The sequence below is a fragment of the Strigops habroptila genome, chromosome 9, assembly GCF_004027225.2.
Source record: "Strigops habroptila isolate Jane chromosome 9, bStrHab1.2.pri, whole genome shotgun sequence".
Lineage (NCBI taxonomy): Eukaryota > Metazoa > Chordata > Aves > Psittaciformes > Psittacidae > Strigops > Strigops habroptila.
Window position 1 is genome coordinate 15,159,857 of NC_044285.2, and position 22,872 is coordinate 15,182,728.

The 22,872-nt window shown below is 35.8% G+C and overlaps 1 protein-coding gene across 1 annotated transcript in view; it reads left to right on the forward strand.

The window, feature by feature from the left end:
- The window catches only part of MINDY2 (MINDY lysine 48 deubiquitinase 2), a 28,956-nt gene extending 9,919 nt beyond the window's left edge, over positions 1–19,037 (forward strand). The window contains exons 4-9 of the mRNA XM_030498291.1: positions 572–730; positions 1,611–1,713; positions 2,302–2,444; positions 10,916–11,089; positions 12,112–12,285; positions 13,685–19,037. Of these exons, the coding sequence (XP_030354151.1) occupies positions 572–730; positions 1,611–1,713; positions 2,302–2,444; positions 10,916–11,089; positions 12,112–12,285; positions 13,685–13,804 (873 nt within the window). The 3' untranslated portion in view covers positions 13,805–19,037. The remainder of the gene's footprint in view (positions 1–571; positions 731–1,610; positions 1,714–2,301; positions 2,445–10,915; positions 11,090–12,111; positions 12,286–13,684) is intronic.
- The last annotated feature ends 3,835 nt before the right edge of the window (positions 19,038–22,872 follow it).

Here is a 22,872-nt window from a genome sequence, read left to right on the forward strand (position 1 = left end):
ATGCACAACAAAACTTTTTTTTTTTTTAGTGAAACAAAAAAAAACAAACATTCTTCATTGTTGGTCACCACTTTTAAGTATTGAACCCCCAAATCAAAGTTGGCATGTAGATCTCTTTGTTTTGTTCGTTCGTTATGTGGTGGCAACTACTTCAGCCTGGCGCATAAGGCAAGAGTTAGAAGGGGAGAAGAAACCTCGAGATGGTCCCTAAGAGATTCCTTTATAATCCAGTTCTTGCAAATAACTGGCTTGTGGTTATAGGAAATAGAGTTTAAAGAAACAGGAGCTGCCTAAAAGCAGCTTATGATTGCAGAAGAATAAACAGTTGGATACAACTGGGTGGAGGAAGGGTTTTTAGTTTGCTGATCTCTTCTAGCACAATGAGAATTAATAATGTGAACATGCAGTGAAACAGTTGTTTAGCTAATTCCTGCTTTTGTAATTTTGCTTATTTTTTTCCCCCAAAATGTTGAATTGATGAGTATTAAATGATGAAGGGTTACAAGAGTAACCACCAAGTGTACAAAGCTCGATTTGGTCATCTGTTCTTTTTTTTTCTCTCTGCTGTAAGAATATGAGTGATGCAATGGCGATTCTACATAAGTTACAGACGGGTCTGGATGTCAATGTGAAGTTTACAGGTGTAAGAGTATTTGAATACACACCTGAATGCATAGTGTTTGATCTTCTCGATATCCCCTTGTACCATGGATGGTTAGTGGACCCTCAGGTAACTTGTTTTTTTCAATAATTCAAACAGAATATAAGTAATTCTGAATTTTCTCGGGGGGAAGGGAGAATTTTACCTGGAGTCAATAACAATGACTATGGTAATGGGTTGTTTTAAATCTACTAAGAAAAATTGGGTCCTCTTCAGAGAGGAGTGAATACAGACTGTGTGTTTTTTAGTGTGGTGACTTTGCAGAGACTCCGGCTATAGTCAGACTGACTTTAAAAACCTTCTATGCTGAATAAATGACCGTTTAACTGAGAACTGTTGTGCTGCAGGAAGTAGAAAGTTGCCAGATACTGTGTCCCAGTCACTGTCTTTGAAAGCTCATTAAGAGAACGCTTGGAAGGAATGCGAGGTTACTTTCCTCCTTTCTTCTGATTTACTAGTCACTGCTTTTGAGAACTGAGCATTAAGACCAATTAGAGAACAGCATCTTTAACAAACATATAATTTATTTTTAATGTTAGTATTCGATAAACAGTAAACTGGTACTGTTTACTTAAGGGGAAGCTGGTGAGTTTGGCTGGAGTAATCTGCTTCAGTTTTTTTCTTTTCATGCTTTGGTCACGAAAGTTGCTGTTCTTTTATCCCCTTGGACTTGACCCACCCACCCAGCTGAGCCAACTGATGCCCCATTCTGTCCTCCATCTGCTTTTAGCAACAGCTTTCGATGTTAAGCGTTAACTTAAGGATTTAAAATGGGATCTGAGCCAGCCCAGACTGTTACACATTTTGCTAAAACTTTTTGGCATAGTATTTTTAGGGGGATAATGTCCTCTCTTTATTGAAACTCTTATGAATAATTGCTATGGGCTCACTGTTGCATTCTGTTCTTAACAAAGGTAAGTTCTCTGTTTTGTGGTCCTTCCTGTTGCAGGTTGCTGACATAGTAAAAGCAGTTGGTAACTGCAGTTACAATCAGCTGGTGGAGAAGATCATTTCTTGTAAACAGTCAGACAACAGTGAACTTGTTAGTGAAGGTGGGTAACTTTTTTCTATGCTTGATCAAAGTATCTACCCTATCAAATCTTAGTTACGTATTTTGTACGTGGTCTTGATATGTAGAGATACAAGTGTGAAGAGCTGCGTTCTGTCTGCTGAACTTCTTCTCTGGGCAGGCAGACAGTACTGTACTTGTCTTCTAAACTTCCCTGATGCAATGTTCACACCAAGGACCAGCCTCATTCTCTTGATCTATTAAATATACTTTTTAAAAAGCTGGAGAGAACTTCCTTTTCTGAAAAGGTGTTATAGGCAGCACTCCAATTTCAACTTGGCTATTATCTCCTATAGTTAGAATATGAATTATATACTACATGATGACAAGGTAAAAACCGGTAATACTAGAAGTGGATATAGCATTTCTGAACATGAGAGCGTTATCTAAAATGCTGAGGTTTTAGAACTTTCAACTCATTTTCACCTCTCTGAATGTGTTCCCTTAGATTTGTGGCAATATGGGAGCATCTTAGTAGGGAGGAGATGGAAAAATATTACCATTGTAACCAGGTTTTATATATTAGGAAGTATGTAATAGACACATATAACAGTATGTGTTGCTTTTCTAGGATTTGTAGCTGAGCAATTTCTAAATAACACAGCTACACAGCTGACATACCATGGACTGTGTGAGTTGACTTCAGCTGTCCAGGAGGGAGAGCTTTGTGTTTTCTTCAGGAATAACCATTTTAGCACCATGACCAAATACAAGGTATATTCAACATATTTGTCTTTACTGTTGTGGTTTGCATTCTCATTTCAAAGCAAATCTTGTTTTTCCTCATTCTGGAAATAGAAATAAATTCCAGATTATGGTCATATGTAAGTATAGCTTATGGTGAATATAAGATCTGTAGCAAATGTTACTTGTTAATTATTGATTACAGTGTTTTAGATATCAGGATGCATTCTCACTATAAATCTTGTCGTAGCTCTTCACTTTTTTCGGTTTGTTCCCTGTGTTAACTCCCTTTGTGGTTATGTATAATTACATACATTTCTTGCATCGCTTAAATTTAGTTGCAGTAGTCGGCAATGATGAAGTTAATTAACTTTTTGTTTCTGAGGATATAAAACTTTGCTTTACGTTTGGGCCAATAAATGAGTAGCTCCATCATGTTGTTCAAAATACCAAACGTTTGGAGAAGTTGAGATGCGCTACAGCACTGGTTCCCTTTGTTAAAGGGATTATTTTTCTGAAGCTGAAACTGGGGAAGGAAAATGGTAAGAATTGTGAAAAGAGTATTCCAGGGTAGGAAAAGCAAATGACAACTTAATTAATGTTTCTGGGGCTCCTCCTCTGAATTGTAACTGTAAGAGCTAAAACCTAAGAAATACTGAATTAAAATATTTGAAGAATAGTATTATTTATTAGTTGTGTATTTAAGCTTTACTGATTCTCAGTATGATTTTAATCTTGTCCTTTTTGAAAAGTCTTAGACTGCTGAAATGCTAAGTTTTGGAATTTGGGACCATTATTCTTGTGTTTCATAATCATTATGGTGACCTCGTATGCAGCTAGTGTTCAATTTTCATGTCATCTACAGGCTTTTAGTTTCTGAGGTTGTCATTTTTAAACAATGTTGTTCATTTTGCTTTGGACTTCTGGTGAGTAGTACATTACAGAATTTGAGATATCAAGAGACTTTTAATAAAGACAGAAAATCTTTATTTCTAAAAGTCAGCAGTAACCTTTTCTGTCTCTAACCTACCTAGCTGTTTGCAATAGATAGATGATTTCATATCAAGGAAGTCAGAAATAGTCTAGGCTTTTAGCCAAGATTAGCTATGCAGAAACCTTTGGACCTCCAGGATACATACATGAGATCAAAATGTATTGTTGTCACAGAGTTGATATTTTTCAACTGCTTTACTTTTTTCTTTTACTAGGTTTAATGCTAGCTCTGCAGATTTTTAATGGAGTTTCTTTTACATCACAGTTTGAGCAGTAGTCAGCAGTAGCCAGACTATGGGGAAAAGTCCATCAATTATGAAAACTGAAGACACAATGTATGCCAGAGAAAATGAAGGTGTAGAACTTTCAGGGCAAGAACTGTGCAATATGTTTGTCTTAATCTAATATTGCCCTTTCCGCTTACCCCTCCAAACCAATATATGGAAACATACAAAAGAAACAGTTGGAAAGTTAAACAAAAGGGAATTATACCTAAAATAAAAGCTATGCGCACATAATAAAACTTGTGTGGTTTCAGAAACTTTTACAGTTGAATAATTAGCAAGAATTTATAATTAAAATCTTGATTATAGGTACATTAGGCCATTTAAGTATCATTCTAATGAAACCAAAATTTCTATATGGAAACTTTTGTGTACAGCTGATACAGTGACTTGTATGATGGAGATACTTCTTAAGTTCAGCCTTTTTTTTTTTTTCAGGCCAATATTTTGGTGAAAGGGCTTGAATTTCAGTATGTTCTATTTCAAGGATTTCAGTATGTTACATTTCAAAGAAAGTAGAATGTAGGTTGATCTTGACTGCACTTACTGGAGGAAATTAAAAAAACCAGAACAGATCGCTAATCTTTTTCAAAGGAAACGTAGATCCTGTTCCAAGTTTTCTTACGTGCTTATGTTTTCTGGAATCAGCTTTAGAATTGAAGAGTCTGTGTAATTTTAGAAAAGCAAATACTTGGTGATATTGAAATAATTCAAAGAGCAAAATTCATAAATCGGAGGCATTTTCAAGTTCAACATAACAGTTTTTCTAGTTAAGCAGATGAACCAAAATAGCCTTAATTCTGCTCTTTATTGGTGCCATGTAACAATCATATGATTGTAATTGAGCCATTTTTAATATTTGTGGTGCTTGGCTGAAGAGATTATTTTTTAAAGTTGTATTAGAGTTCTGTCCACGTCCTGTTTTGTGAGCTTGTTTTAGAGATAATAGATATTTCCTGGTTTTAAATCTATTACATATGCATTTACCTCTTGTTCCTTAAGAAGGATAATCTTGTGGATATTTTAGAGCAGAAACGGGAGACATGGAGACTGGTAACATCCTTTGTGCGTATAATTTGCACTTTCTGGTTTTGAAGTATTTATTACGAAGAGTTTGCAGTATTTATTATTTAACACATAGTATAAATTAAAAAATACAAGATTTACTAACACTAACAACACTCCCCAATTCTTCTGAGTTTAGAGTGGCTTTCCACTGTCAGATCAAAGGATCTTTACCTTGCTTTTGGATTGCTTATTTTAGAGGGCTGTTTTACTGAAATGAGGGTTAACATGAAAGTGTGAATAGACAGCGCAGTGTTCTGAACTCTTGTGTCTTTGGTTTGAAATTTCTTTCACAGGCTGCTGTTACAAGATGTTGCATAGTGGCAAGAACTCCTTGGAAACATTTGGGGGACTAGTGCCCAACTTTTAGGCTGGTTAATCTACTTCCTTTGTGTCCAGTGTGTACTGATTCCAAGATTTTGTTTTTCATTTTTTTGCATGGATAGTAAAAGAATTTGTAAGGAAAGGATTTGGAGTGACTCCTCATAAGTGTGGCTTTATTTTTAATATTATTTTTTAATTGTTACTAAATTAACAATAATAAAATAGGTGGATGGGTTTTTTTTTCACTCTTAAGTGCTTCTTGCAAGATCAGAAATAGAATGGTTATAAACACAGAGTAACATTATGAATTCCTGGTGTAGATTAAGAAGGTATCAGTGCTTTATATATTGTAGGCAAAAGCTTATTAACAGTCTCTGCTAGCAGATATTTAAAAGGCATTTCTACACGAGTTGTGGGTGTGATAATACTTCAGGCTTTGGGCTGGACAATAATAGGTGAAAAGTTGTATTAGAAAACTTAAAATTAAGAGTATTTGATTTATGAACAAGAGAAAAAGTCAAAGGGAGAAAATTGGTTTTAGTTCACTGTCACTGTATTTGAAACTTTTTTGTTACTGTTTTGAAATATTCCAGTTCAATTTAATATATGGACACTTGTAAAAGGTTAATCTTCAGCCAGGCAACTTGTGCCATTTTTATGAATTTTCCAAATTCCTGGCTCTGGGAGTAAGAGTTAAATGGAAAGGGCTCATTCAGTAATATTTTTTAGTTTAGTTACAGCATTCACTTCAAAATAATGGAAGCTCGATGAGTAAAGTAGCAATAGTAGAATAATGGTGACAGTGAAATATTACTATGGGAAGTTTTGAAGTAACCTTTCTCTAAAGACTTGAGTGTTGTGTTGGTATTTTTTTAAGTATCACAATGTAATTGTGAAGATTCACAGATTGCATTTCAGAATAGTCCGTCAGTTAAATTACAGTTTGTTTACTCAGGTTGTATTATTTGATGTAGTCTTGAATAATTAATATTTTACTAGTCCTCTTCTGAAAAATTAATTAAATTTGCATAATACAATATATTGTTATTTCTGATTTGGAAAAAGTTTGAGTATTAGGATCGTGCTTATGCTTATGGAAAAAATATGTAATATTTTCAAAATTAATTGTCACATACAAAAGAGAAGCAAATATGGCAATACTATAATATATTAGACATCTGGTGGAGCATGGTGAGTGTTAGTTAATAATGGCAGTTCAGTTATTGGATTCTTCATCTCTTTCGGTATTATTTGTCCATTTGCCTGAGTAGTCATTTATTCTACTTCCTGTCCCTTTAATTGCATATTAATAGTCTTGGCTCATGTGATTATACAGTAATCATTTTCAGCACTTAAAGATGTGATTCTTTTTTTTTTTGCCTTTGCTTTTCATTACACAGATAATAAATACATCAAATGATAATTCCCTAGATCAAGGAAAAACAGGACTGTAAAGAGGGGATCAGTTTGGTAAGAGTATCTTAGTTCAGTTGGAATGTTTTTCCCACTGATGTGACTGTAATACAACCTATTTTCTTTACTGAAAAGTAACAAGATACTTACCTGTTTGGATTTTTAAGTATGTGTGTTGCAATTATGTTTTCTAGTTTATAAATATTGGGTTTCTGTTGCAGAACTCAATACAGACTTTTAATCAAATACAAAGTATATTTCATAGCAATAATCGTACTTTTTCCTTGAGTGTTTAAGATGATGTCTGAGTTTCGCATAGTAGAGGTAATGTATATAACTTCTTAAAACATGTTTAAATATTTTTCCATTTCTTAGGAAGTGTACAGGTTTTTTTTCTCAGGATTACTCTGTTGAATCAAATGGTGTTTACTTTTTTTAAAAATTCTTACTTTTCTCTCACAGTTAAAACATTCAGATAGATTAGAATAATCTCAAGAAAGCACTCATTCACATTGACATCAAACTCCTTCCTAAAAACCAAGGGGTCTGATCCAGAAGTCCAAGAGAACATTTACATAGATTTTAAAGGATAAGGCTTTAAATGTTTGTCTTTACTGTAAAAGCTATTGGTCAGGTGTTTGGTTTTCCTTTTCAGTTTTCTAAACTGCTAGAAACATGGTAATTGGCTTCAGAACAAGTACTGTAAAAGCATTAATTTTAATTACTTATTCTGGTCATGGAATTAAGCCAGGAAAGGAGGTCTTGTGGGCTGCAGGTGATGTTACTGGTTACATCTGTTTGCATTTCAGAGTGGTTTTTTGTGCAAACCAGAAGACTAAGAGAGCATTCTTCAGGAGAGTAGTATTGCTTTTATCCTTTCTTAGCTTTATTTCAAGCTTTTTATATGTGAAACTATAAAATCTGGGCATTGGTCTACAATATCTAGATATTGAGCCTTAGGATAAATATCTATTTGTAACTTTATTGTAGGTACCTTAGGTTATTGTAGGTTACCTTAAGAGTTATGCACTTGAGACTTTCTTTTATTGTTTTATTCCCTATTGAGAACAGGTCTTAGTATCTATTACTGCTATATATTATGTGCTAGTACTTTTGGGGGCAGTGTTAACCCATGAGACTATATTTATTAAAAAGCCCCACATTTAAAAATAAACCTTAAAGATAAGCTGGTAATACTTTAGAAATGGCCAGTTAAGATTTTATGAAGGTAGAAACACATTTATTTTGTCAAGTATGACATTGTTCTTTGCAAGGCGTACTTGAAAAGCATATTTATGTACATTTGTTAAATTGCATGACCTTAGTGTGCTGATCATCCTGTTCCAGCTTTAACCCTGACTAGAAAGCAAATGCAGAATCAGCACCATGATCTATTAAGTAGAAAACACGTTCTGATTTTTACCTATTTTGAAGCCTCCTTCCTAAATTTTTAGTTCAGTGTAAATGAATGTTTCAACACTGAATAATTCTTACTGATTCTGTCACTGTGTGCCCTCTTACACCTTTCCTGCTTGTGTGTTGCACTGAGTGGAGCTGAAGTGCAGAAATTTGGTAGGCTGCAAATGTCAGGTAGAACTACTGGACACATCCAGTCGGAAATCCCAGTGTTATATTATGCTGGTTGTATATCAGTGTCTCTTACCAGAGGCTGATCTGTTAAGTGCTGAAGAATGGTGGCTGGTTCGTGGCACCAGGCATGTCATTACTTAGTGCAGCTCAAATTTAGAGGCAGTGGGAAGGTCATATGATAAGAAGTTCAAGGTTATATGATAAAAAGCTTTTCTTACATCACAAAATCCCCTCAGTGGAATTTTGCTGTGCCAGTGAAGTTGGCCTGTGAGCCTTTAGGATTGGGAAAAGACCATGCATTGGCATTAAAACAGTGCCTGTAAAACCACTCTGTAGCTATGGCCTTTATTTGCTTGTTTCAAGTAGAGGGAATAAAAAACCTTAAGTTTGAGGAAGACTGATATCTGTAGAAATGATGCCTAATACAAAAAGAGCTCACTCATATTTTGTATGTGAAGCTGAAAGTTGTCCAATTATTACCAAAAGTTATATGAATATTAGCAATATTATGAGAGTCCTTGGGAATCTGTTTGGGTTTTTTGAGAAATTCCATGAAATTATGCTAATATGAAGTAGAGATCAGAGTGCTTGGTAAACAAAAAGGGAAAGATGACTTTGGGTCTCTGACCTGTGCTTCCCCATCGTTCTTTCATTCCAATAAAGTTAAAAGAACTGTGTCTCTTCACAAGTACTAGGGAGGATGTGTTCGTTAGTTTGTTAGGTTTTGTTAAAGTGAAGCAGCATATTTTTAAACTATGCATTTGGTACTGGATGGTATTGTTCAGGTAATACGATGATGTATAATGCAGTTTATTGCCTTTCATCAGGGAGCTGTATTAAAATGTTTATTTGCTCTAAGATGACATTTTAAAAGTCGGTGTTCATGTATAGTTCAGCTGAGGAAGTTTAAAAAACCAAGTAAAAATGCGAATTTTATTTAAGATTGAAACATTTCTCTTTCATATAGCTGCTAGTTTTAAAATATCTTTGGATGTCAGATACTAGATTCTAATCCCGTAGAAGTAATGATATACTTTAATATTTGTGTGTTGAAAGTTCATCCTCTAATAGTTGGGAGATCATGAAAGCATTAACATTTCTCTATTCCAGTATTATTAGTAAGCTACACTGAGCTGTTTAAAAAGTAATTCAAAATATATGGCATAATAGAAGAAAACTTGACAGCCCTCAACCCCCCTTTTTTTCTCTCTCTAGGTTTTGTTAGAGTCAATGTACTGGACAAAATAAAATTTTAAAGGTTCAAATACACTTACCTGAAAGATTCTGTGATGTATTTTTTACATTTTTTAAAGACTTTAAAGACTTGTAAGTTGCTGTGAAAAAGGTATTTTGTACGAATTGGAGATGATTTGAAATTACTTCCTTTTATTTTCTTCATGTAATTTTTAAGCATCAGAAGTAGCAATCAGTTTTTAGGCAGGTTTCCGAGGGAAAGATAATTCCTTAGATCATGTTATGTGATCAGACTTAGTGCTGACAATTGTATTTATGTCTGTAAGCCCACCTGTGCTGTGATAACTGCCGTTCCAAAGCTCGAAGATATAATAGTGTCCTTTGTGGGTTTTTTATTTGTTCTCTTTGGCCTTTTGTATAAGCACACCTTGTGATATTAGGTAATACTAGAACAATTGCTGCATGTGAATCTTCAAAGAATATTTTTGTCATACGACCTACCAGCCACAGAAGGGATGGCTGTAAACTTAGTAGGATTGAAGAGATCTGATTGGAATTTCAGTGTATCTTACAGTCTTTTAATGGCTTGAGAGAAATCAATGAGCTAGTCCTGTACTTGTTGAGTAGGGGTGATGTTCTCATAGTTTGCCTGTCAACCTATGAAATCATTAGAACAGGAACTACCTTGTGTGTTTTGGACATCTCTCTGCTATATGGTCATTAGCATAAATAACATTCTTGCTGTGGAGTATAATTCTAAAAAACATTATAAAAAGGGTAAGATTAAAATCTAATTGAAATTGAAATTTAAACATGGCTCTTTGTGCTGCTTTGCTGTCCCTCAAACATGCAGCAGCATCTCCTTTTTTTTGAGATCTACTTTTGTAATTTCCTATGGATTTCAGCTCCTCTCCCATTCCTTCAGCCTAAACTTTCATTTCATCCTTCTTGTGCCTTGGCTTCTGGACTTGTTAGCATTGTCTCCTTTACTCCCAGACCAGCCCATTTTATAATTTCAGAGTTTGAAATCGAGAAATTTGACCTTGTGGAACTGTAAAAAGCCCAACATCCAACAAAAGCAGTTACTGGTGGCAAGTGATAGCAAGAATCTTAAATTTAGATTTTTTTTTTCAATTGAAATAAACTTCATTCTATTAAAACCCATTATAAAACATGAAGTCTGAGATGCGGTTGTTTTGAGGTAATGCCTCTTGGATTATTTGGAAAGATCACCTTTGTCTCCAGGTGTTGCCTTTGGAAGTTAATGTGATTTGTCCTGGGATTTAAAATTTACATTACAAGTCTTGAGGTATACTTCTTAGGTGCATTTCCAGGGAGTTATCAAAGGTATATATTCATGCTTTATATAAATTTTTAGTGAATGTGAACTTTCATTAATAGTGAAAAATTACAAGATGGAATCCAGAAACTGTGTGACTGTTAATTTAGCAATGAATACTAGTATCTGGCGTTTTAATGCTGTGTACTGATTCATTTATATTTTAATCTTGCTAAAAAATCTAAATGAATGTTTTACTGGAATGAAACAGTTTTGTTAGCTGATCATTTCTGCTAATTCTAACAGATTGTAAGAAATAATTCTTCAGTTTTACACGTTTTCTTTATTCTCCTGCATAGGGTCAGCTTTACCTGCTGGTGACAGATCAGGGCTTTCTCACAGAAGAGAAAGTTGTTTGGGAAAGCTTACACAATGTGGATGGTGATGGAAATTTCTGTGATTCTGAATTCCACCTACGGCCTCCATCAGACCCTGAAACTGTCTACAGAGGGCAGCAGGATCAAATAGATCAAGTACTGGATTTCTGCTTTTCTGTTGTATTTTTCTTTTTGCTTGTGACTATGTCTAGCAGTTAGTACGTATTTTTAGTCGTATATGTGTACTTGTGCATATATAGGACTATAAAAAATTCTTTAGCTACTTAGGTTGGGGTTCTCACGTGTGCTACTTTGAAGTATTAGCATGACTTCAAGGGAAGAAGAGTAAGGCCAACTGTGAATAGTCTGGAAAATCTGATTTTCATCTCTCAGAATCTACTTCTGCAAAGAGGTGAAATGTCACATCTGCCTTGTATATGGAAACAGAAACAACACTGTGAAACTTCTTTCCATAACAAATTCCTTTCAGGTTGTTAATATTGTCATAACTGAACTTTGCCTTCTGATGCCCACTTTGCTGACAGTAGGACGAAAACCATAGTGGATCGTGTGTGTGATGGTGGTCATTTGTTATTCTTAACTACATAGAAGTAGTGTCTGAGATGGAACTCATTTGTTAATACATAAGCACATAGCAAGACCAAGCTCCTGGGAAATCTTACATTCTGAACAAGAAAAATAAGTTTATTTTTATAATAACCACCATTAATGTTTTTTAAATAGTGGGAAAAAATTAATAAACAGATGGTTTTTAATAAATTAAAGCACCGTATCTCTCGCAGAATAAAGAATCTGACAGAGGTAACAGTAATAAAAATCTTCTACCTAGAACTGGTATGAGCTGACACTGTATTTTGCTGCAGTCCAGGTAATAGAATTGAAACCTGATAGTGATTTTATTTAATTAGCTCTTGTGTTTTGTGTGCTGTGACATAGGCACTGTGAAAGGAAAAATATAAAGTAGCTGTTTTCAGCTTTTCTGCTGCTGAGGTTATGGATTTGTTCTCAAATTCCTCTTTTCTGTGAGGTAAATCTATTTGAAGATGAGGCTGTAGGAAAAGTGAGGCATTGTGTAGCTGCACATGCTGAAAAATTCACCGATGTGACTTGACTCTTTTCTATGTGAAAGAGCATTAATAAACATGTTTACTGTTTAGGATTACCTGATGGCATTGTCTCTACAACAAGAGCAGCAAAATCAAGAGATTAACTGGGAACAGATCCCAGAAGGAATCAGTGATCTAGAGCTAGCAAAGAAGCTCCAGGAAGAGGAGGACAGGAGAGCTTCTCAGTACTATCAGGAACAAGAGCAAGCAGCTGCTCAGGTCCAGGTAAGAAAGCATTATTACAGAATATGATAATGAATTTTACAGAGTATTAACTTAAGTTACATAGACACATATATATTTGTAAATATTTTATACTGGTAAAACTGTTTACATTCTGTGTGGCAAGTGACAAGATGAATATAGGAATCTTGAGAAATATGCTGTAATTGTTGGAGTGTGCATGCAGATATGGCAGTTGCTCCCACTTAAATACTATAAAGAGGGCTTAACCAAAGTTAGGGTTTCATTCATATGGTTTAAGTTGGAATAATGGGATGAGTTAATATGTGAGGTTACATAGATTGTATTAGCTAATATTTTACGTTACTTGCAAAATAGTAAACGAGCTTTTTGATAGTAGTCAAAGTTTTGTCTGTATTTTGTCTTGCAGAAGTTTGTTGCTGTACATTTTTAGGTGTTTAACTCTGATATATGATTTTATTCAGTCCTGTTTCAAATTAGGAAATTAATAGTTTCTCCCGGTGCAACTTCTGTCCCATCCCTATAAGCAGTTGTATTCAAAATAGTTGGAAAATGTGATTCATGCACATTTATATACAAAATTACCATGTAACTAAATCTTGTGTGCAAGAGGCAATGTTTAAGTTGGTGTTCTGGATTTGGGGAGTTCTTAACCACTGAAGACTTTTAAAACTGCTTTTATTTACAAATAGGTGAAAAATCTGTGTGAAGGCTCAGTCTTTGATAGCCTAAAGCAATTCAAAACCATTAACTGATGTTAAGCATGAAAAAAGAATTTTGACAAATAAAAAGTCTTGTTATTTCCACTGCTTGTTGCTTTAATAAATTATCAGTAGCTACTTCTAAGACACAGATTCACTACTGCTGGTTGCAAAAAGGTAGAAAGAACTGAAGAACCTGCTTAACATGACCTAACAGCATGCTTATTTGCAGCTGTGAATGGATAGCAGCTGGAATAGATGATGAATTAACAAAGCTTATGTTGCCTGTGTATAGCAGCCCCCTTGCCAAGTTCTTAACTAGTTTCTAGTCACAGAAAGCTGCTGCTTTGCCATATCTAGCCATCAGACCCAACACTTGTAACTCTGCAACTTCGGAAATGTGGATTATAGTCTTACAAAAGAAACTCGGAAAAAATTCCAGCACAGTAAAATAGGAGTGTCAGAAAATGCTTCAAGCTGAATTTTATTATGGAAACAACTGATCTGAATATGTGGACACAATGGAAGGGACGCACAGGACTTAAGTAAGCTGACTTAAGTTTTGGCAGTTCTGGAGTATTCATACAAAGAGACCCTACCTGAATTCTGCTGGTTTGCATAATAGTTAAAACTTCTGTCTGTGAACTTGAACATAGAATAATACTTCAGATTGCATCTATAGTGATGTTTTTGTTCACAACTTTATTTTTTCTACATAGCAGGTGCAAGGTGCTGCTTCTCCAGCAAGCGGAAGACAATCTGGGAGTAATGAACGCAAACGTAAAGAGCCTCGAGAGAAAGAGAGAGAAAAAGAGAAGAATAGCTGTGTTCTCTTGTAAGAGAAAATGGATTTAGTCTGGAGCCAAGTGCATGTCCTCAGAAGCAAAAACAAGGAGTAAAAAGGAAGACAAACCTGTTACATGCCGCCTGTGCCTGATTACCCCATGGATTTTGTTCATGTTTCAAGAGAGGATGGGTGACTTTGTTACGATCATACAGACTTTCTTCAAAGTCATAGCGCGTGCTGCTTAAGATGGAATTCCAAATCACAGTTGGATGCGGCTGTGCTTTGAGTTAGTCATAAGAAATACTGCACCTTGTAGCTGAACACACAAATCTTGGCAAGTTTTGTGTCATAGTGACATCCATTACTCATTACATCAGTTAGTAAGCTATTTTATCTTCTACTCTGAACAAAGGAGGTAATTTGTTTTGTGTAAGACTTTTTCTTGAAGTCTGTACACTAGCACAATGGAGTTCTCTGTTACTTACATGGTATGAAACTATATCTTAGGCTGGGTATAGTCTTCATGAAGCAAGAGCCCAAATAACAGCTGGGCACTGCCTCCTCAGTGTGTCCAGATTTCTTTGCTTCTGGATCTGGTATGTTTGTTTTTTTGAACCCAGATTTATACTGTGTTACTGCTATCATTGCACCTCCTGGCCAGCTTTCTTGCCCCAAGAATATGTGACTTGATAGGCATCACACAAAAAATTGTCATAGAGAATGGGGCATTTATTTATAAGCAAGATGAATATTGTTTGCTTTTCTTGCAATTACAAACTGGGTATGGCAACTCAGATGTTATCAGGGTTAAACAAGTAATTTTATAGGTAACTTCTTTTTCTTTTAGTGTTTTATCTCTCGTAGGTAAACTGGACCAGATAAGTTCTTATTTATTGACCTCTCTATATGATAGGTGAATGATGAGAAGTGACTAAGGTCTATAATAATCATTATTCTATGTAAGAATGCAGAGTTAAAATAACTATCTGCCTTTTTTCCAGAAGTACCTTGAACTTTAACATGACGTTAACATGTCCACTTGTATATTTAAGCAAGTGTACTGTAGATAAAAACACACTTATTTGTTTTATAAATCATGTATCCTTAAAAAGCACACTTCGGAAGGGTGGTGAGAAGCGAGGCTATTCTCTGAGACTGTTTGGAAAGGTGGTCAGGTGTAATATTTTGTTTTTAAATCACTAATTTAGAATTTTTGGAAACCAGATTTTTCTAATTTATGGGAACCAAATAAACATGTTGCGTCTTGTAATATTTATAGAATGCAGGAACAGAACACTTGCTGAATTTTGAGGGAACCACAGATCTTCCTCCACTTCCTTTAAGACAATAACAGTTACCTTCCTGCTGAACCTTTTTGATAAAGATTTCTATTTAGCAATTTGTAGATACTTTTGAAAAAGGCTGCTTCTCCTGGACAAGTTACGTATTCGTGCTCTAAGCCTGGGTAAGTGCATTAGTATACCATAATCTGGGAAAGCTAAAGCAGACAGGTGGAATATGACATTCCTGGTTTCAGGTGTTTGGAGAATGTCTGAGGGAGAGGGTGTCTAAACACACATCCACCAGTAAAAAGCTGCTGTTACGAACCTGGAATGAAAATTAGATGGATAGAGGAAGAATGTCTTACTAACTAAAGGGCCAGTTTGTATCGCTTTTTTTCTTTCATGCCTCTTTTGTTTTTCCCACTTTTGTTACAATTTCTCTTTTATAATAATGAAGTAATGAAGGGTAGGAGGTCTCTAATACACAAACTGTAAATTTAAAGATTTCTCTATTCTCTAGAAAAGTCATGCCCAGAAAAGTAATTTTAATACTTAATGTATGCAGTTCAGATAATTTTCTCTGTCAAGGCAAAGGTGGACATCTTTTTTCCTTTGCAGGAGCCTAACTTCTTCAAACAAATTAATGTGATGGAGGATCACCAACATAATGACTTACCTACTTTTAAGCAGATCAGAAAATATTCCAATAGTGTCAATAACAAAGACTTTAAACCAGAATGTTGTTTAAAAACATTCTGTTACTAGGATTTTTCCAAATTTGTGTATTTACATTTATTTATTGACCTTGAAAAATAAATATGTCGAGCTAAGTGTTTGTATCTTCTTATTTTCAGTGACAGTACTGCCACTTTAAATTCCTTTTTGAACAAATCTAGCTGGATCAGCATTGTGGCTATTGTGTATATCTTTTCACCCCAAGAAACTTGCTCAGATTAGAAGAATTCATGTAACATTTCCAGTTTCAGACAGACATGCCTGAAACCTAATATACCGTAGCTACAGTAATGTTGTCATTTAGTCACAGAGGAAGAAGAGTTAAATGTCAATGCTCATCATGAAGTCTGAACTCCCAGATAATTCAGGTTTCCTTTCAATAAAGGAGTAAAGAGTTTCAGATTATTAGAGATGGCAGACATGCAATTCAAACAGTTCTCTGTTTATATCCTTTTTTCTTTACAGGTCTCGAAGCTTTGGAAAAAAGGTAAAGAATTCCTGAAATCTAGGACATTGTTCTGCACAGGCTGAGCTTGTTAGTAGCAAAAGTTTTTAAGTGAATGAGCTTGTTAATATTCAAAATGAGACACATCTGGAAACTTTATTTGTACCCCACTGTGACTAAGCACTCCAAAAGCAACTATCACAGTTGGTATCTATGACAGTATCTGATGATGAAAAAAAAAGAACAGAATTGCTTTTATCTGTAACAGTGAGCTTTGAAAACAAAATATTGATGGAGTACCAGAAAGACAATGTTTACTTCTGACTGCTTCATTTGCCTGTTTTTTGAAGCTCACGTTCTGGTGAAAGAGTACAGATTTATACTTTAAATCTGTTTATACTATTTAGCATGCACATGCTCCAAATGCCTACATAATATATATGAAAGCGTGCAGAAAAGTAGAGTAGAACTTGTTTTCCACTAGATAAAAGCTAGCACAGAAGACAGAATCCTAGAATTTTTTGTTGTTGCATTGTAGTTGTGAAATAAAGCTAAATACAAGTATTCTTGAAATTAGCAAAACAGAAGAGCACTGCCATAGTGATAAATGTTTTTCTAAAAGGCACTTTGTAAATGCTCACATGAACCATTTTTCTTGTGACGCTCATGGAATCTGCGACCCAACACAGCAGATCCAAAGGAAGATTGTAACACAAGAGGATGAAATTAGCATTCCTGAAAATTCACTTCAACACAATGCAAAAAATACATTTTGTAGCTAGTCATCTAGTTAATATGTGTTCAGATTGTCTTTACAGAGCTGCTCTTGTGGATCACAGGCACACAACCTACAGGTGAAGCATATGCTCTTCTATGTACACTTGCATTGGATTGCCAATCTCCACTTTCATTCGGTATTTCACGTTATTGTCAAATGTTTCTTTTAACTTGTACACACAAGTTCTTGGAAAAAAATTTCTAGTATGTAATAAAAGGCAATTTGAGTTCTTGAAACTGAATCTTTTGGTGTATTCAGCAGGAAATACTCAAGTAAAAGGTGAAGATTATGTACATTTAACTGAACCTACCTTCTTTCCTGCTACAATAGACTGGTAATACAAAGCTAGCTCATTGCTTAGATCAGCTTTCTTACCATTAGGATGCTTATCATAGTCAATTGCTGAAGTTTATACAAAGTACATCCTTAAAGACAACATACCGAATTAAGAGCTGTATTCATTTTATATAGGAGTAATCTTTTTAAGGTCGCAACCTTAAACAGCAGGTGACTCATGAAATGCAAGTTAACTGATGCGGTATCAGCATTACATAGCATATTAGAGAAAAGAAGAAGTAACAAGCCTTAGTTTGGTTGCAGTATAATGCTGACATTTCTTCCATCTATGCTATGATAACAAGACCTCAGTAACAAGAAAAGTCTGACAGTGAAAAATGTTCATATAGTCTAATGATAGCAAATGTCACATGCAGGAACTTAAACATATGCATTTTATCTTGTGATTCAGTGCAGTTACTTTTTTTGAAGCATAACCAGCAATAAACTGTTAGCAGTGTTGTTTTGAGTGGGAAAACTTGGTGAGATGAATGACACTTTCTTATACAAAATCATTTATACAGAAGTCAATTTGATGTTAATTTTCATACTGTTTCCATATAGCTTCTTGTTCACAGCTTGTTCTTACAGTTGTCCAGTAGAAAAGCAATGTATTTAAGTTCAACTGTCATCTGCTCTGATGGGGAAGAAGTGCCATAGGGAAATGCTGAGGGGGAAAGAGGCTGGAACATAGACGTCCCTACACCACCTCTTGAGATTGTTTAGGGATTTGTCCTTAATTTTGTTTTTATTTCAGACATAAATAGCTGTAGCCCAGCATGCAGTGGCCAAGTCTTCTCACCTAGGTAAGGACCAGCAAACTTACTTCATAGTGGGTTGGTACTGTCTGTCCCTGTACACTCTATTCTGTACTCTCATAATGCTTCTAGGTCAAGACGAGCTGTTCTGACCCTCAATACTTCTATTAAATGTCAGCTCCCTGCTGTTCAGTTCTGGTCATTTTGTCAGCTCTTACCACTATGAGCTCTCTTTACCCTGGAGAGTTAGCTCTAGAGAATTTGCTGAAACCTCAGAAGTTCTTTACTGCATTTACAGTTCCTTTTTCTGTGCTAATGGAGAAGCTTCATGTGCAGAAATGAGAAATTCCTTGGGGTTTTGAAGTTAAGAACTTTAGCTGTCCAGTTAATTACCTTTAGAAGTCACGATCCTGTGTTTACCTCTACTTGACAGCATAGAAAAATGTTCAACAGAATGTTGTTAGGTTTGGGAAATCCATAGGGAACAATTCAGATCGGTTTCAGTACTCAAATCAACTGAAGAGTTTGCTAGCTTAGTATAAACATTATGCTTACAAAATAATTTATTGTAACAATATGATGAAAATAAAGGTATCTTTCTCTAATCTGTTGGTGAAATGTGAAGCGAGGCACTGCAAGTGCTTTAATAACTAGTTGAATCACACATTTAAGGAAGCAGGTGGTGGTGCTGGGGCTGAGTCTTGCTGGGGCTAAGGGCGAAATATGATTGTTTGATATAGTAAAACACTAAGCCAAATGTATATAGATCTTGGGGGTGGACAGGGACACAGAATCGTCTAAGTTACACATTCTTTTTAATTAAACTCTTAACTGTCCTTTAGTGCTGACCTGATTTCAGTGAAGGTCCCATCCAACTTAAACTGTATCTATTGTGAAATTCATAAAGATGGGAAGTCATCTACCGGTGTCTCATGAGGTGATGCCTTTAGCTCATAGAATCTTAGACTCTCCATCACAGAGCTGGATGAAGTAACGTGACATTTAGTCTGTTTCAGCTTGAAGTTCACATTCTCTTTTTGTATTGAAGCCATTAGTAAAACTCGCATAGACTTTGAGTTAAGCCTTCAGCTCTAATGTTTTGAAGGTAAGATTATGCTCAGCAGTCTTGAAAAACTTCCCCTGACATAGCTTGGCATTCTTAGATTTCTAAGTGTGGTTCAGGAAAAGCCAGCTTAACTGGTAGTTTTGTCTGCAACTTTCTGTTGACTTTTCTGGTTCACTGGCACATGCCAAGGAAAGGGTCACAACTGCAGTTAGTAGAAACACTGGTGTGTCAGTAAACTTAAACCAGCTGAGTATGGGCACATCCTTGGGTTGGGTCATTGCTGATTTGAGGAAGCTCCAAAATAACAATATGAAAACAGACATATTTTTTTTCCCCCGTTTATATGAACCATCCATATCTAGTCAATATTTGCATTGAATATTTTTTCTTAAGGCTTGCTTATGTGGTCAGGTTTGTGAAGCTGCTGAGTTAATGTTTATGCTTGTAAATACTACTGAGCATACAGATAGGAACACTTCTGCCTTCAGGCACAGAAATAACACTGACAATGAGTATTTAGGCTTACCAACTCTGATGCTTTTACATACAACAGATGTAGACTAGTTAAACTCCAAATAAAGCTCTTCACCATTGCTGAAACATTATTTTTGGCAATGGTAAATTATAAAATGTAATGGAAATCATAAAGTTAGAGAAAAGAAGGTATTAGTGGTGTTATCCGCTGCATCTCAAGGAATACAGAATAGGCAGGAGTTGTATGAGACTAGCTGTATTTAGCCAGATGCTGTTGAAAGGCCCCATTTGATTTGGTGCCCCAGTTCCTTTACTGTAAATTCCTGCAGCTCATGAAGACTCGGTGTAGTTTTACGTAGACATAACCATGCCACCTTTAGCTAGTGTTAACAATTTTAATACCGAGGACATGATAATACGGACTTCTCCATGTAATGTATTAATTCCAAGTGCATATTGCCATTAAGCCTGTATTATAATTTAGATGTGCCAGCTATAATAAAGCTAGCGTGATTACTTCTGTCCATGCTATAACTGCACTTCCTTTCTGTGGAAGAAACACAGAAAATTAGATGACTGCTTTCCTATAGATTTCGAAACTACCTTGAAATGCTCTTTGTGACACTTGTCTTTTTCAGTCTTGGGAAATTAAAGAACATGTAGAAGTTTCTGCAGAAATGTCATGATTTGACACAATGTTTTTCTTGTCTTGCAGTATGTCTATATGGAACATAATATTATTTCTAAAAAAGCCCCACCTTACCCTTTGACTCTGTAAGAGAATGCTGTACTTAGTTATATATGCTGCAGTCACCTCTTTAACAAACTCTTTCATCAGTAGCAAACCTAAGCTGTAGAAATTTCACTGGAAAGATTGAATAAATACCAGGAAAAGAATTATTTCTAAACCAAGTGATGCAACATTTTGGTTTTTTCCTATGGTCTCCTGTGCACTGCAATAGGAACAGGTCAGGGCCATCTTGTAGTCACAGGACTTGGTGGTGGCTGAATGTGTCTTAGGGTCCTTTTAAACTTCTGGAGCAGTATTGCAATACTTGATGCTTGTCCTAAATCTTTTTCTATCAAATGTCTATTCAGTCCAACTTCCTACCCCCAGATACAGCCATGAGGAGGAACAGGACACTGCAGTGCAGGCTTACACCAGCCAGCTCCATCATTTATTGAAATTTTTGATAGTTAAGTACCGACATGTATCAGCTCCGCAAGCAGAGAGCTGGGAGAAACAACTGCCCCTGTACATGAAGCGTCAGCTGGAGCTTCCAAAGGGTTGAGGAAGCTGATGACCGATACTATTCCTTTGAAAACTCACAGACCAAATGTAGTTTAATCTATGCTGAGTTTACCTTTGGTTTTCTTTCCTATTTTTTTTCTCTTTAAGAGGAAAGCTACTGTTACATTTTCCTGTGTATTTTAAGAGAAAAAATTCAGTTTGGTTTTGAATTTAACTGTGTCTTCAGCTTTCCCAGCTTTTCAGCATGTTACCTTTTCAGCATTTTATGCCTATTTCTAATGAGACTTCATTTTCTCTTCCATATTTTGGTGCCAGGGCATCAACTGGTCTCTTAATTGTAGGGCTTTTGTTATTGTAGATCAGCCAGAGCCAAAAGGGGCTGGTTTATTAATTACTGGTTTTGTTTACATTTGAATTCTAGTGAAGTCCTTCAAAGTTTGAAACAGGTTCTATGTGAGGTAACTAACAATATTTTGGGGTTTTTGGCCAATTGCACCGCTGGCAGACCTTACAATTGAGTTGTAATTGCTATAGGAAAAAAATATTGCTGTGGAAACAAAATCCTCCTTTTGCTTAGAAGATAGTAGCTTGGAAGTTGCAGATAGATACAGTGAACCAGTGAACCTGCTTCTGAATGTTTAGAATATTTACAAGTCAACATTTGCATTTCTATCATGAATAGTTGCAATAATTACGTGTCTGCATTTCCTGTATTTCTGGATTTCTTACATGTTCTCTCTTTAAGGCTGTGGAGCAAAAAAACCTTTTGAGAACCCATTTAAAAAGTGACCATAGGTACAATGATTTCAAAAGATGAAGCTGTGCTAGTATGTGTTTCTTCACTGGTATTTTGATAACTCTTGAAATCACTAGTGCTGTTATGTTCTGTTACAGAGTGTGACAGGGCACACAATTACACCATAGACCTTCATTAAATAAGCAGGCCTCTGGTTTTGATACAGTTTGTCCTTGCAAAAAGGAAACAGTTAATACTCCCCTCACATTGCTGTTGGACAAATTAAGTCACTTGTGCATGGTTTGAGGTTTTTTCCCTGTATTTCTGCAGTCTGTAATCACTGTTTACAGGTCAGGCCTCAAAAAAATTGATAGTGGCACTTCAAAGTCACAGAATGTTAATACAGCAACTTTCTTTATAAGGGAATGAACAATACTGTCATCAGTTCCCCCACAATAAGCTTATAGAGCTTTAAGTGACAGTTTTGGTATATCTTTCATACTATAGCTTTCAGTGAAGGAAGTTTTTATCAAAGTTTTCATAAATAATTTTTGATTATCCTTTTATCTGGTAAGTAGATGCATAGCTATTATTTGTACAACATTTGATAATCACTTTTTACATATTCATGTAAGCTTATTAAAGAAACTACGGCCAAAACTGATGAAACAGAATCATAGAATGGTTAGTGTCAGAAAAGGCCTTAAAATCTTGTTCTAACCCCTGCCATGGGCAAGGATGCCTCACACTAGACCAGATTGCTCAAGGCCTTGTCCAGCCTGGCCTTGAACACTGCCAGGCCTGTTCCAGCGCCTCACTGCTCTCACAGTAAAGAATTTCTTCCTTGTATCTAACCTAAATCTCCCCTGTTTTAGTTTAAACCCATTGCCCCTTGTCTTGTCACTACAGTCCCTAATGAAGAGTCCCTCTCCAGCATCCTTGCAGACCCCCTTCAGATACTGGAAGGCTGCTCTGAGGTCTCCACGCAGCTTCTCTTCTCCAGGCTGAACAGCCCCAACTTTCTCAGCTCGTCTCCATATGGGAGGTGCTCCAGGCCCTGATCATCCTCATGGCCTCCTCTGGACTTGCTCCAACAGCTCCATGTCCTTTTTATGCTGAGGACACCAGAACTGTATGCAGTACTTAGAGTGAGGTCCCACAAGAGCAGATAGACATATAAAAATTAATCCTATGGAAGTTGCCCCTAATTGTCCAGTGTTAAGTCAATTTAATTTATTACGTTAACTGTCTTGACTG